Below are 15,761 nucleotides of genomic sequence, written 5' to 3'. Positions count from 1 at the left end.
CAGACGTTTGGTGAAACCCAAGAGCATGGGTATGGTGCTGACAAACCTAGAAACATAATTGGGGCGAACCGGAATTCGAACCCACAATCATAGGTTTCTGGCTTGCCCAAGGGACGCAACTCTGCACAATGAATCGCAGCACCTTAGACGACTGGGCCACAATCACCCACCTAAAGATTCAAATCCTGGTTTGACCTTATTATATATCTGGGGTTGCCAGCACCATAGCTTGTCGACTTATATGTTTCTAGCACAGACTGAAACTTACTAGAACTTTCAAGCATTGTTTTCAGATATTAATCTAGGAGTTCGAACTAAGTGTCCTTGGCAGACAGTGGGAAAAAACAGATTGTTCAAAAATAATTTTTTTTTTTTTTTTCATTATTATCTAAACTCAGTGTTTTAACATTGTATTCATTGCAATGACATTAAACTAAGGATAAAAGCCTATATGCCATTACACTACCATTATCATTGAAATGCAAATCACCTCTACAATGTGATAGGGGTGGTCGGGTAGCCTAGTGGTTAAAGCGTTCGCTCGTCCCGCCGAAGACCCGGGTTCGATTCCCGACATGGGTACAATGTGTAAAGCCCATTTCTGGTGTCCCCCGCCGTGATATTGCTGGAATATTGCTAAAAGCAGCGTAAAACCATACTCACTCACTCACTCACTCACTCTACAATGTGATAACTGTTGTTGAATATTTTGGGTTGGGAAGTGATTATTTCCAATTTACAGAATGTTTACTGACATTTGTTGCAGACTTAGAGCCGAATATCATCCTCTGAGCAGGTCTAAAAAGACTCCTGATAGGTCGCGTCCACAATCATCGATTTCAAGTATTTCTGAAACTTCTTTCCATGTATGTCAGAAATTTGAATGCGCCCTTGGGCCATGTTGTATTTTCCAGACAACAAGATTCTCAAGAGTTTCTGCGGTACCTCCTTGAGGGGTTGCATGAGGACGTCAACAAGGTGACTGAAAAACCCAAGCCTATTGTGTTGGAGGACAACAAGCTGGAGAGAAAGAGGTACACACACCACACTGAGGTCACATGTAAAACTGGCTGAAACAGTAGAAGCCATCTCTATCTCAGCAAGCCTTGGTGGAGAAGCTAGACAGATAAGATGCCGCACTTGGTGTCATATTGAGATGGCATTACTCCGAGACAGTTAACTCAGCGGTAGAAATTGGCACTTGTCGTATAGTCCTTTCCAAACTGCCCAATAGTTAAGGTATCATAAGGACTAGTAGAAATTTATCATTTTTAAGGGTTTTGCTTTATGTTATCATTATAAGGACTAGTGGTAAAAAAATGTTACTTTCTACCACTGTAATAATTCCATCCTCTATTGTCGACTGTAGCATATCTGCATTCTTTATTGATTAACCGTGACAGCCTTTGAAATTTGTGCTAGTCGAGATGGGTCTAATTACTGCCCCCAATTGTATATCTCATGCCCCTTGCCGTGATATTGCTGGAATATTGCTAAAAGTGGCATAAAATCAAGTTCACTCACTCACCCACCCTAATAGTACTACATTGTGATAATCTGTTGCATAATGGAATTTTTGCGGTGTCTTCTTTCAGTGACAATGAAAAGTCTCACGAGTATTGGCGAGCCTACCTCAACTTTGACAACAGTAAGATTGTCGGTGAGTTCATATGTCCCTCCTTGATCAAAGGACTGGAAATTGATGAAACTCATTATAAATTATCTCTAAGAGGTTGGTCTCATTTGTTACAATTTTTGGGAGACATCCATATTAGGAGTTCACTAGAGGTCAAGTCTTGAAACATTCAAATCTTTTGAAATTTCGGATTAAGTCATCTCAATTAAGATGACTTCAAAGTTTCTCTCTCAACAAAAAAGTCACTTCACATAAGAACACCCCACATCACTGGGATGTGCAGTGTCTGCTCTGGCTTAAATTTTCTTGGGGTCACTTGGACCCCTTCATCATAAAATTAGGGGTCCCAAACAAAAATGGAGGGGTCCAATTTATAGCATTATAACATAACATTAACAACAGAACACAGTGGTTGTGAAAAATAAGAAATCTTTTCGCAACTGCAAAATATCAACAAACAGGCAAAGTGAGAGAAAGGTTCACATCAGGGCACATCCTGCTCTCATAACCAAGAGGTTTACATTAAGGGACAAACAATTTCTTAAAAGGGACATTTGATATTAATGAATATTATAACACAAAATTATCCATGTTAATATCTAACTTCGTATATGAAAAGGCAGTACACGGGTCAGCCATTGGTAAGGGGTCATTGTGACAGACATTTATGAATGTTTTTACCGAGATCTACCAATGATTTGAAGTTATGGATTCAGTTAAGTTCAATGGCTGTTCTGATGCTACTGTACTGAGTATTGAGTTCATGTTGTAACTGTGACAATGATCAATGAGTCATAAAATATAATTGGCATATCGAACGTTTTTTTAGTAAGAGTATGTTCAGGATCCAGCATTTCCTTGATAAATCTAGTCAACATGTTTCAGGTGCTATAAATGTTTAAACATGTCAGTTACACCAATAATAGTCCTGGCAAAATGTGTTTTGCAATTCTTAATATGACTCACAAGATATTGAATTATTATCAGCTTGATAAGTCTGTTGTAGAATAACTAAATATTCAGAGTCCGCTAAATAAAAACAATGCTTACATCATTGTACATTCAAGTGTTCGCATTCATTCTTTATCATATACAGTATCGCGGTATTGATAAATCTCGTAATCCACACAACCTGTCGACTGTTTACTTATGCAAATCTAAGCACGATATATTTCATCGCATGATCGAATACAGGACTCGTTGCGGTATGTCACGGCTACTTGTACACACGTTAACTTTTTTTATGACAGTTCCTGGGATGTTTTTGAAGTGGAATTACCCCTTCCTCCATTCAAAATTGATTAGAAAAAGAACCCATTTGTTCAAACGAAGTCCCTCGACAAAACCTCGGTCGTATGCAAAATTCAAAACAGGAAGTGATATACCATATAATCCACACAGCCTTACTTACTGCGGTAAGATTCACCAATGACTGGTACTTTGTTAACCGAACTTGGTAAAGAAAATCAGCATCAATCAATCCAATGAACAACAAACATTTTGTGAATCACATATTTAATAAGTTTGTAAGCGTGCCCCACTACGATCAATTATAAATTAACTACCGCGATAACATAGCGTATCATCCTACACGGTCGCTCGATTTCGCGGGTCACTGTTACCAGGTTCTGAAGTATACCCTTGATGTGCCTGGCTATTTTTAGTTTGACACAAGGTCAGGATATTTTCGACCAATCAGCAAGCTAAATTAATTACAACTATATCCGACTTGCTTAATATGTGGCACCTGATTGGCTGAAGCAAAGCTACGGACCATACCGAAAATTAATACATGCAAAACCGACAATAGATATAGGTCAAGAAACTGGTTTGGGTATTTGTCATAAAAAGGGAGAGAATAATGAAACTGGTTTGGTTTAGCAAACGGAAGTGTTAATCAACATGCTTCGCTGTCTTGTTTGGCAACAAATACCTTTACGCAAAGACGTACGTCTTTGATTTACGATAACAGTGTCATTTCGATATGAAATTAATATAGCCCCAGTCACTGCGTCCACGAGACCCACACATGTTACGCAGGTGCGTTCAAACTTATTTTTGTGCGTCCAAGACGCAAAAACGCGCTCTTCAGCCAACACTGGATGTGAACCAGTGGGGATCCTGATTTGGAGAAGGTCCCTAGCAACCTATGCTGGCCTTAAGAGATGACTTAGTGTATTGGGTGGTCAGACTCGGTGACATTTTGATGGCATTGTACCCCAATGATGTGGATCTTTGCTCATATTATCATTTACTTGATTGTGTGGTCCAGACTTGAATAAATACAGGCCATCATCATATAGGTGGAATACTGGAGACTGCTGCATTAAACAACAAACAAATTATAACATGATTGTGTGTTGGATTCCAGATTAGCCCTGATCATGATCCTTGGTTGGTTGGAATATTGTTGAGGGCGACTTTGAGCAACAGACACAAACACACACACATACATACACAGGCACACACGCAGACACACATACAGGGAGACAAAAACACAGAGAAACACACAGACACACCCACAAGCAGAGACAAACACAGACACACACACATTTATTTAGCACTCAAAACGATGCTGTCATTTTGTTAGGAGTCTTAGAATGCATTTGGGAGGTTTCATAAACAGTCATGCTTAAAAGATATGTGTGTCATATTTAACTGGTGTCTTCAGATGTGTGAGTTTCTCCCATTTCAGACATCTTCGTTGGCCAGTTAAAGAGTGAGCTCAAGTTCTCTCAGTGCGGACATCGCTCTGTGACCTTTGACCCCTTCTGGGATCTGTCACTGCCGATACCCAAGGTAGGATGCCGAGTGGTCTAGTGTTGTACAGGGCCTCGGTTCACAAAACAGTGTTTGTGCTACCAAAGTCTATGCTAGTGTAGACCAGTGAAGATCCGGGTAGAGAATAGGTCTTCAGCAATCCACCCTTGCCATAAGAGGTGACTATGCTTGTTGTGAGAGGCGACTAATGGGATCGGGTGGTCAGCTCGCAGACTTGGTTGATGCATGTCATCTTATCCCATTTGATTAGATTTATGCTCAGGATGTCAATCACTGGATTATCTTGATTTGATTATTTACAGACTGCCGTCATATAGCTGGAATATTGCTGAGTGTGCCTTGAAACAACAAAGAAAGTCAATGCTAAAGTATGGGAATAAGACAGTTGCAGCCCCATGACCTGATAGTGAAGCAGGGCTCTCCCTGACAGATATCTCAGGACGAGTTTGTCCCCCTTCATTTGATCTAAGGGATGTAGAGAATCACTCCAAGTGTCTTGCTTTCGAGGTTGTAAACTTTTATAGACTTGTGTTGATATATTTGATATAAACAACACAAGGGTGAGATTCTGTTTATCATCCCAAATCATTCTTCATCCTTTTCAAAAGACTAGCACCTTGACGTAAGACATTGGTGTGTTGCTCACAGAACAAGGCAGGTCCTTATGAGATCTAGTCTTGAATAGAACCTGTAATCACGGCTTCCTAGCAAGGATCCAACTCTGCACAGAGGTCAGCAACACCTGTACCCAGCAATGCAGCAAGGGCCTCTTGGTTTATTTGATGTGTTCAGAAGAACTGCAACCGAAAGTATATTTATTGTATGCCGAAAAGACAAAAGAATAATCCTTGTTGCTGTTGCAGAATCGAAGTGAGGTGAGCCTGGACGACTGCATCCGTCTCTTCATGAAGGAGGAGGAGCTGCAGGACGAACCGGTCAGTACACAGAGGTGTTGTTTGTAGGTTCTAAATATGATTGCCCATGGTCTACAACATTGTCACCATCGTGCAGTCACTGTTGAGGTTAACCACTCATTGTTGATGTGAGGTTGAGTGATGTCATAGTTGATGATGTCACACTCTATCACTGTTGATGTGAGATTGAGTGATGTCTTAGTTGATGATGTCACACTCTATCATTGTTGATGTGAGGTTGAGTGATGTCATAGTTGATGATGTCACACTCTATCATTGTTGATGTGAGGTTGAGTGATGTCATAGTTGATGATGTCACACTCTATCATTGTTGATGTGAGATTGAGTGATGACATAATTGATGGTGACATCACACTATTAGTGTTGAAACTCATGACACTATCTGACAGTTTTTGCTATGGTCCAGCCCTGATTATATACAGGTCATTGTCATACAGCATGAATATTGCTGAGTGCAGAATCAATCAAGAAACAAGACTTGTTCTATGGCATCAGTATGACACACATATAGATGTGATAACAACATTTATTACATACAGCAGGTATGTCTGAGAACTCGACTCACTCACAGACATTCCCGGAATTGTTCATCGTGTGTGTTGTGATCAGGCTCTGAGACTTGCATATCCAGGCCTGATTGTGTGCATCAGTTTTCATGCTATCCACCACTATTTTGCTGGATACAGACTTGATGATGTATACCACCATGATATAGCTGGAGTACTGCTGCGGACAACATGAAACAGCATTCATTCACTTGTGTGACTATTAATTAGACGTCTATACCAAGGGTATTGCCGAGACTTGTATAACTTTGTATAATCGATGTCTGTGTTCCAGATGTGTGCCAAGTGTAAAGAACGACGGCCCTGCACCAAGAGCTTCTCTATACAGAAATTCCCAAAGATTCTTGTTTTTCGTATCCTTTCACACAGATAACTTGTCTGATTATCATGGGGTCATGTGGGTAAAGATCTGAGGCAAACGTTGGCTGTGCAGAGTTGCATCCCTTTGCTGTGCCAGGATCAGTGTTATCTCCATTTATGGTACTTGATTTGTCAAAACCATACACATGCCCTTGGCTTTCACCGAGATGGCAAATATCTTTGACATGATATTAAAGCTGAAATACTGTTCAAGACAATTAAACCCAACTCACTCACTCACTCAATTTTCAAATCACATTACAGGCTGAATTTGTGAATTATGTTTTTTTAACTGTGTTTGTGTATGTGGTTGTAAAAGAAAAATAGAAAAAGTGTTTGTGGGTTGTGCCTTGACTTCCTCCCAGACTTAAAACGGTTCAGTCAGGAGAAGTTTGGGAGGAAACTAACGACCAGTGTGGAGTACCCCACCGCCAGGCTTGAACTCAAAGACTACGCTGCTGAGAGAGGTAAGGGGGAGGATCTCACTCTGAATACAGTGGGTACCAGGTAGCAGTGTACAAGATGGTTCAGGGAGAACTACCTTGGTGTACAACTTGTATGCTGTATATTTCAGGGGGCTCCGATATGGAGTACAACTTGTATGCTGTATATTTCAGGGGGCTCCGATATGGAGTACAACTTGTATGCTGTATATTTGAGGGGGCTACAATATGGAGTACAACTTGCATATATTTCAGGGGGCTCCAATATGGAGTACAACTTATATGTTGTATATTTCAGGGGGCTCCGATATGGAGTACAACTTATATGTTGTATATTTCAGGGGGCTCCGATATGGAGTACAACTTATATGTTGTATATTTCAGGGGGCTCCGATATGGAGTACAACTTGTATGCTGTATTTTTCAGGGGGCTCCGATATGGAGTACAACTTGTATGTTGTATATTTCAGGGGGCTCCGATATGGAGTACAACTTGTATGCTGTATATTTCAGGGGGCTCCGATATGGAGTACAACTTGTATGCTGTATATTTCAGGGGGCTCCGATATGGAGTACAACTTATATGTTGTATATTTCAGGGGGCTCCGATATGGAGTACAACTTGTATGCTGTATATTTCAGGGGGCTCCGATATGGAGTACAACTTGTGTATATTTCAGGGGGCTCCGATATGGAGTACAACTTATATGTTGTATATTTCAGGGGGCTCCGATATGGAGTACAACTTGTATGCTGTATATTTCAGGGGGCTCCGATATGGAGTACAACTTGTGTATATTTAAGGGGGCTCCAACATGGTGTACAACTTGTATGCTGTAAATTTGAGGGGGCTCCGATATGGAGTACAACTTGTATGCTGTATATTTGAGGGGGCTCCGATATGGAGTACAACTTATATGTTGTATATTTCAGGGGGCTCCGATATGGAGTACAACTTGTATGCTGTATATTTCAGGGGGCTCCGATATGGAGTACAACTTGTATGCTGTATATTTCAGGGGGCTCCGATATGGAGTACAACTTGTGTATATTTAAGGGGGCTCCAACATGGTGTACAACTTGTATGCTGTAAATTTGAGGGGGCTCCGATATGGAGTACAACTTGTATGCTGTATATTTGAGGGGGCTCCGATATGGAGTACAACTTATATGTTGTATATTTCAGGGGGCTCCGATATGGAGTACAACTTGTATGCTGTATATTTCAGGGGGCTCCGATATGGAGTACAACTTGTGTGCTGTATATTTCAGGGGGCTCCAATATGGTGTACAACTTGTATGCTGTCAGCAACCACTCCGGGGGAGTGCACTCCGGCCACTACACGGCAATATGTCGACATCCATACTCAGGGGAGTGGCAACTCTACAACGACACAAGGTCAGAGACTTAGAATGAAGCTGAACAAACCCAGACATCCTCAGTATAAGAGGGGCGGTCGGGTAGCCTAGTGGTTAAAGCGTTCGCTCGTCACGCCGAAGACCCAGGTTCGATTCCCGACATAGGTACAATGTGTGAAGCCCATTTCTGGTGTCCCCCGCTGTGATATTGCTGGAAATTGCTAAAAGCGGCGTAAAACCATAATCAGTCACTCACTCAGTACAAGACTGTAGAGTAAATGAGTAATCTGAGGGATGCGATTCCCTGTGCAGAGTTGCTTCCCTTTACTGATAAGATAATCCCCGTTGGAATGCCAGGTTAGAACAGCCCCCCCCTGCACCCTGTCCTTGTACAACATGGTGTCTTCATAGAGCAGGTTGTCAGACTCCGTGATGTGGGTGATTGCATGACCTTGTACCCTCATGGTGTGAATCGTTGCTCATTATGTCAATCACTTGATTGTCTGGCCCAGATTCGATTTTTACAGAGTTTGGCTTGAAATATACAAACGAACAATGTCTTGATCTACACTCTACAACCTGCATCACGGCAGGCTTTCCTACCTAGTTCAGCTGACACACTGTGATAGGACTTAAATACTGTTCAAAGCAGCGTTAAACCCAACTCACTCACTCACTCCTCCCACATCAAGCTGACACACCGTGATATTACTGGAATACTGTTAAAAGCGGAGTTAGACCCAACTCACTCACTCACTCCTCCCACATCAAGCTGACACACCGTGATATTACTGGAATACTGTTAAAAGCGGAGTTAGACCCAACTCACTCACTCACTCCTCCCACATCAAGCTGACACGCCGTGATATTACTGGAATACTGTTCAAAGCGGAGTTAGACCCAACTCACTCACTCACTCCTCCCACATCAAGCTGACACGCCGTGATATTACTGGAATACTGTTCAAAGCGGAGTTAGACCCAACTCACTCACTCACTCCTCCCACATCAAGCTGACACGCCGTGATATTACTGGAATACTGTTCAAAGCGGAGTTAGACCCAACTCACTCACTCACTCCTCCCACATCAAGCTGACACGCCGTGATATTACTGGAATACTGTTCAAAGCGGAGTTAGACCCAACTCACTCACTCACTCCTCCCACATCAAGCTGACACGCCGTGATATTACTGGAATACTGTTCAAAGCGGAGTTAGACCCAACTCACTCACTCACTCCTCCCACATCAAGCTGACACGCCGTGATATTACTGGAATACTGTTCAAAGCGGAGTTAGACCCAACTCACTCACTCACTCCTCCCACATCAAGCTGACACGCCGTGATATTACTGGAATACTGTTCAAAGCGGAGTTAGACCCAACTCACTCACTCACTCCTCCCACATCAAGCTGACACGCCGTGATATTACTGGAATACTGTTCAAAGCGGAGTTAGACCCAACTCACTCACTCACTCCTCCCACATCAAGCTGACACGCCGTGATATTACTGGAATACTGTTCAAAGCGGAGTTAGACCCAACTCACTCACTCACTCCTCCCACATCAAGCTGACACGCCGTGATATTACTGGAATACTGTTCAAAGCGGAGTTAGACCCAACTCACTCACTCACTCCTCCCACATCAAGCTGACACGCCGTGATATTACTGGAATACTGTTCAAAGCGGAGTTAGACCCAACTCACTCACTCACTCCTCCCACATCAAGCTGACACGCCGTGATATTACTGGAATACTGTTCAAAGCGGAGTTAGACCCAACTCACTCACTCACTCCTCCCACATCAAGCTGACACGCCGTGATATTACTGGAATACTGTTCAAAGCGGAGTTAGACCCAACTCACTCACTCACTCCTCCCACATCAAGCTGACACGCCGTGATATTACTGGAATACTGTTCAAAGCGGAGTTAGACCCAACTCACTCACTCACTCCTCCCACATCAAGCTGACACGCCGTGATATTACTGGAATACTGTTCAAAGCGGAGTTAGACCCAACTCACTCACTCACTCCTCCCACATCAAGCTGACACGCCGTGATATTACTGGAATACTGTTCAAAGCGGAGTTAGACCCAACTCACTCACTCACTCCTCCCACATCAAGCTGACACGCCGTGATATTACTGGAATACTGTTCATAGCGGAGTTAGACCCAACTCACTCACTCACTCCTCCCACATCAAGCTGACACGCCGTGATATTACTGGAATACTGTTCATAGCGGAGTTAGACCCAACTCACTCACTCACTCCTCCCACATCAAGCTGACACGCCGTGATATTACTGGAATACTGTTCAAAGCGGAGTTAGACCCAACTCACTCACTCACTCCTCCCACATCAAGCTGACACGCCGTGATATTACTGGAATACTGTTCAAAGCGGAGTTAGACCCAACTCACTCACTCACTCCTCCCACATCAAGCTGACACGCCGTGATATTACTGGAATACTGTTCAAAGCGGAGTTAGACCCAACTCACTCACTCACTCCTCCCACATCAAGCTGACACGCCGTGATATTACTGGAATACTGTTCAAAGCGGAGTTAGACCCAACTCACTCACTCACTCCTCCCACATCAAGCTGACACGCCGTGATATTACTGGAATACTGTTCAAAGCGGAGTTAGACCCAACTCACTCACTCACTCCTCCCACATCAAGCTGACACGCCGTGATATTACTGGAATACTGTTCAAAGCGGAGTTAGACCCAACTCACTCACTCACTCCTCCCACATCAAGCTGACACGCCGTGATATTACTGGAATACTGTTCAAAGCGGAGTTAGACCCAACTCACTCACTCACTCCTCCCACATCAAGCTGACACGCCGTGATATTACTGGAATACTGTTCAAAGCGGAGTTAGACCCAACTCACTCACTCACTCCTCCCACATCAAGCTGACACGCCGTGATATTACTGGAATACTGTTCAAAGCGGAGTTAGACCCAACTCACTCACTCACTCCTCCCACATCAAGCTGACACGCCGTGATATTACTGGAATACTGTTCAAAGCGGAGTTAGACCCAACTCACTCACTCACTCCTCCCACATCAAGCTGACACGCCGTGATATTACTGGAATACTGTTCAAAGCGGAGTTAGACCCAACTCACTCACTCACTCCTCCCACATCAAGCTGACACGCCGTGATATTACTGGAATACTGTTCAAAGCGGAGTTAGACCCAACTCACTCACTCACTCCTCCCACATCAAGCTGACACGCCGTGATATTACTGGAATACTGTTCAAAGCGGAGTTAGACCCAACTCACTCACTCACTCCTCCCACATCAAGCTGACACGCCGTGATATTACTGGAATACTGTTCAAAGCGGAGTTAGACCCAACTCACTCACTCACTCCTCCCACATCAAGCTGACACGCCGTGATATTACTGGAATACTGTTCAAAGCGGAGTTAGACCCAACTCACTCACTCACTCCTCCCACATCAAGCTGACACGCCGTGATATTACTGGAATACTGTTCAAAGCGGAGTTAGACCCAACTCACTCACTCACTCCTCCCACATCAAGCTGACACGCCGTGATATTACTGGAATACTGTTCAAAGCGGAGTTAGACCCAACTCACTCACTCACTCCTCCCACATCAAGCTGACACGCCGTGATATTACTGGAATACTGTTCAAAGCGGAGTTAGACCCAACTCACTCACTCACTCCTCCCACATCAAGCTGACACGCCGTGATATTACTGGAATACTGTTCAAAGCGGAGTTAGACCCAACTCACTCACTCACTCCTCCCACATCAAGCTGACACGCCGTGATATTACTGGAATACTGTTCAAAGCGGAGTTAGACCCAACTCACTCACTCACTCCTCCCACATCAAGCTGACACGCCGTGATATTACTGGAATACTGTTCATAGCGGAGTTAGACCCAACTCACTCACTCACTCCTCCCACATCAAGCTGACACGCCGTGATATTACTGGAATACTGTTCATAGCGGAGTTAGACCCAACTCACTCACTCACTCCTCCCACATCAAGCTGACACGCCGTGATATTACTGGAATACTGTTCAAAGCGGAGTTAGACCCAACTCACTCACTCACTCCTCCCACATCAAGCTGACACGCCGTGATATTACTGGAATACTGTTCAAAGCGGAGTTAGACCCAACTCACTCACTCACTCCTCCCACATCAAGCTGACACGCCGTGATATTACTGGAATACTGTTCAAAGCGGAGTTAGACCCAACTCACTCACTCACTCCTCCCACATCAAGCTGACACGCCGTGATATTACTGGAATACTGTTCAAAGCGGAGTTAGACCCAACTCACTCACTCACTCCTCCCACATCAAGCTGACACGCCGTGATATTACTGGAATACTGTTCAAAGCGGAGTTAGACCCAACTCACTCACTCACTCCTCCCACATCAAGCTGACACGCCGTGATATTACTGGAATACTGTTCAAAGCGGAGTTAGACCCAACTCACTCACTCCTCCCACATCAAGCTGACACACCGTGATATTACTGGAATACTGTTCAAAGCGGAGTTAGACCCAACTCATTCACTATCTCCTCCCACATCAAGCTGACACGCCGTGATATTACTGGAATACTGTTCAAAGCGGCGTTAAACCCAACTCACTCACTCACTCCTCCCACATCAAGCTGACACAACGTGAAATAACTGAAATACTGTTCAAAGCGAAGTTAGACCCATCTCATTCACTCCTCCCACATCAAGCTGACACACCGTGATATAACTGTAATACTGTTCAAAGCAGCGTTAAACCCAACTCACTCACTCACTCCTCCCACATCAAGCTGACACGCCGTGATATAACTGAAATACTGTTCAAAGCGGAGTTAAACCCAACTCACTCACTCACTCCTCCCACATCAAGCTGACACACCGTGATATAACTGACATACTGTTCAAAGCGGAGTTAAACCCAACTCACTCACTCTGTACACAGGATGCATATTCGTTCTATCTGTTTCAGGGTCTCACCAGCAAGGTCTAATCAAGCAGTGTCAAACGAAGGCTACCTTCTCTTCTATGAACAGGCAGACCACTAGTCACATGATCTGAATAAAGCTCACCGATTGGTTCCCACCTAAGTCACATGGCTAGTTTAAGTCATGTGATGAGAAACCTGTCTTGAACCAATCAGAGTTTGTCAGAGAAATGGCTCCATTCTATATAAGTTATTGTGTTTTGATGCATCTAGTTGGCAAGATTCTGTGATACTGATATGTTTACAAAGTGCTCCGGCCTACTTTACTTCTGTTAGCCGTGGCTGGTCACATATTTCTTAGTCCATGTGTAATGTCCCTCTGATATTTATTGAATGTTAAGCTTATTTTTTATGTTTAAAACAAAAGTAATGAAATGACAATTCATTTAATTAGAATGAGATGATGAAAATATTACCCAGCCAAAGTTTGTTTATGTTTGTGAATTTATATGAACTTTCAAATATCTTCCATTGGTTACAACCAAATTGTAATGCATAAGTGGTATGCATAATAGTTGTTTTTTACAATTGATTTAATCTATGTTTGTTTGCATTATAAGTGTCATTTGCATATATATTTATATACATAGATTAACAATCTTGCTTTGTGTAGGAGGGAAATGTTCCATTTGAAATATCAAAACTTGATATTTTACTTGGTGAAATGTTACAATGTTTACAAAGAGACCTGTTATGATAATATGATTGTCATATTAATATGTATGAAACCTGCCTTGTGATGAGATATTTGTTCATAACGCTTGTCTTGTAAACTCATGTCCATGGAGCACCATAGTTGAACACACCTTTAGCTGTTTTGAACACTTCTATGAATACATTCATTGTTTAACACATTTCTAACCGGTTTCAACACTTCTATGAATACATGCATAGTTTAACACATCTTTAGCTGTTTGGAACACTTCTATGAATACATGCATAGTTTAACACATCTTTAGCTGTTTGGAACACTTCTGTGAATACACCCATAGTTTAACACATCTTTAGCTGTTTGGAACACTTTTATGAATACGTCCATCCATAGTTTAACACATCTTTAGCTGTTTGGAACACTTCCATGAATACATCCATAGTTTAACACATCTTTAGCTGTTTTGAAAGTTCTGTGAATACACCCATAGCTTAACTCATCTTTAGCTGTTTGGAACACTTCTATGAATACATGATAGTTTAACACATCTTTAGCTGTTTTGAACACTTCTAAGAATACTTGCATAGTTTAACATATCTTCAGCTGTTTGACACGTCGCTATATAAGTGCAATAATCTTGGACGCGACGTTAAACCCCATTTCACCTCACCTTCAGCTGTTTGGAACACTTCTATGAATACATCCATAGTTTAACACATCTTTAGCTGTTTGGATTATTTCTGTGAATACAGGTGGTATAAATTATTTTCACACCAGATCCGTGGTTGTTAAGTTAAAATATTTTATAGACATTGTCTACCTTGATTAAAAGGAAAATTTACAAGTCAATCCAAAAACTCCAAACTTAGCATTCAAATTCTACGAATACATGTAGTATAAATTGTTATTTCGCCAGATCCGTGGTTGTTAAGTATTATATATGATGGACATTCTCGCCTTGACAAATGACTGGAATGTAGATTTACTGGTGAAAGCTAACAATGCAAACTGAGGATTGTCATTAGCGGTTCAAGCCACGGATTGATATACATGTAGTATAAATTGTTATTTCGCCAGATCCGTGGTTGTTAAGTATTATATATGATGGACATTCTCCGTCTTGACAAATGACTGGAATGAAGATTTACTGGTGAAAGCTAACAATGCAAACTGAGGATTGTCATTAGCAGTTCAAGCCACGGATTGATATACATGTAGTATAAATTGGTATCTCGCCAGATCCGTGGTTGTTAAGTATTATATATGATGGACATTCTCCGTCTTGACAAATGACTGGAATGAAGATTTACTGGTGAAAGCTAACAATGCAAACTGAGGATTGTCATTAGCAGTTCAAGCCACGGATTGATATACATGATAAAAATGAAGCGTTTTCTTGAAAAGAACCTAAAATATTTGTCAAGGTCATTGATCGTTCTGAACATTGCTTCTTGTGAAATGAAAGAGAGTTTTCTATGTGCTCCATGTTGGGTGATGGGCAGGTTTTATACATTGACAGTACTACCTCTGGTAATGGTGTTACCAACCCTTCTGGTATGGAGGTGTGTATAATGTGTAATTTTGCTAGCCTTCAAGCTGCCTCAGTCATCCCATCTCAAGCTAGTGGGCTGGAGCTAATTTCTTTCCCTGTTAATGCTTTGATAAAAATTAGTATTTCTGAATATTTTGACAGAATTGATGCATGTTCGGAAAGGTTAAGATATAATTTTTGCAAAATGTAAATTGTTATGTTCCTCATGATAATACCACTACCTTGAAGTATTCTGGATTAAATGGCCTCGATTGTAAAACAAGGAATTAATGGATTTAGATGATGTTGATGATGTTGGTTAAGGATAATCAACGTAATGTCACAGTTGTTTGTTTTGTGAGTGTGACATCGCATGTTACTGATTGATTGCCATTTTCATTACGAAATTAACACAATAGTGAGTTTTATGTTTTATTTATTGCATTTTAGCTGACTTGGC

General features: G+C 42.1%; 1 protein-coding gene across 1 annotated transcript in view; it reads left to right on the top strand.

The window, feature by feature from the left end:
* LOC124119690 (ubiquitin carboxyl-terminal hydrolase 2-like) overlaps nucleotides 1-14,985 on the top strand; it is a 35,084-nt gene extending 20,099 nt beyond the window's left edge. The window contains exons 6-13 of the mRNA XM_048380888.1: nucleotides 915-1,034; nucleotides 1,596-1,660; nucleotides 4,332-4,435; nucleotides 5,281-5,352; nucleotides 6,193-6,271; nucleotides 6,644-6,745; nucleotides 7,994-8,120; nucleotides 13,104-14,985. Coding sequence (XP_048236845.1) covers nucleotides 915-1,034; nucleotides 1,596-1,660; nucleotides 4,332-4,435; nucleotides 5,281-5,352; nucleotides 6,193-6,271; nucleotides 6,644-6,745; nucleotides 7,994-8,120; nucleotides 13,104-13,179 — 745 coding nt within the window. The 3' untranslated portion in view covers nucleotides 13,180-14,985. The remainder of the gene's footprint in view (nucleotides 1-914; nucleotides 1,035-1,595; nucleotides 1,661-4,331; nucleotides 4,436-5,280; nucleotides 5,353-6,192; nucleotides 6,272-6,643; nucleotides 6,746-7,993; nucleotides 8,121-13,103) is intronic.
* Nucleotides 14,986-15,761: the final 776 nt, after the last annotated feature.

This window comes from Haliotis rufescens, unplaced genomic scaffold (assembly GCF_023055435.1).
Source record: "Haliotis rufescens isolate VD_foot unplaced genomic scaffold, xgHalRufe1.0.p SCAF_34, whole genome shotgun sequence".
NCBI classification, from domain to species: Eukaryota; Metazoa; Mollusca; class Gastropoda; order Lepetellida; family Haliotidae; genus Haliotis; species Haliotis rufescens.
The sequence above is the reverse complement of the archived record's forward strand: the minus strand, read 5'-3'. Positions and strand labels throughout refer to the sequence as shown.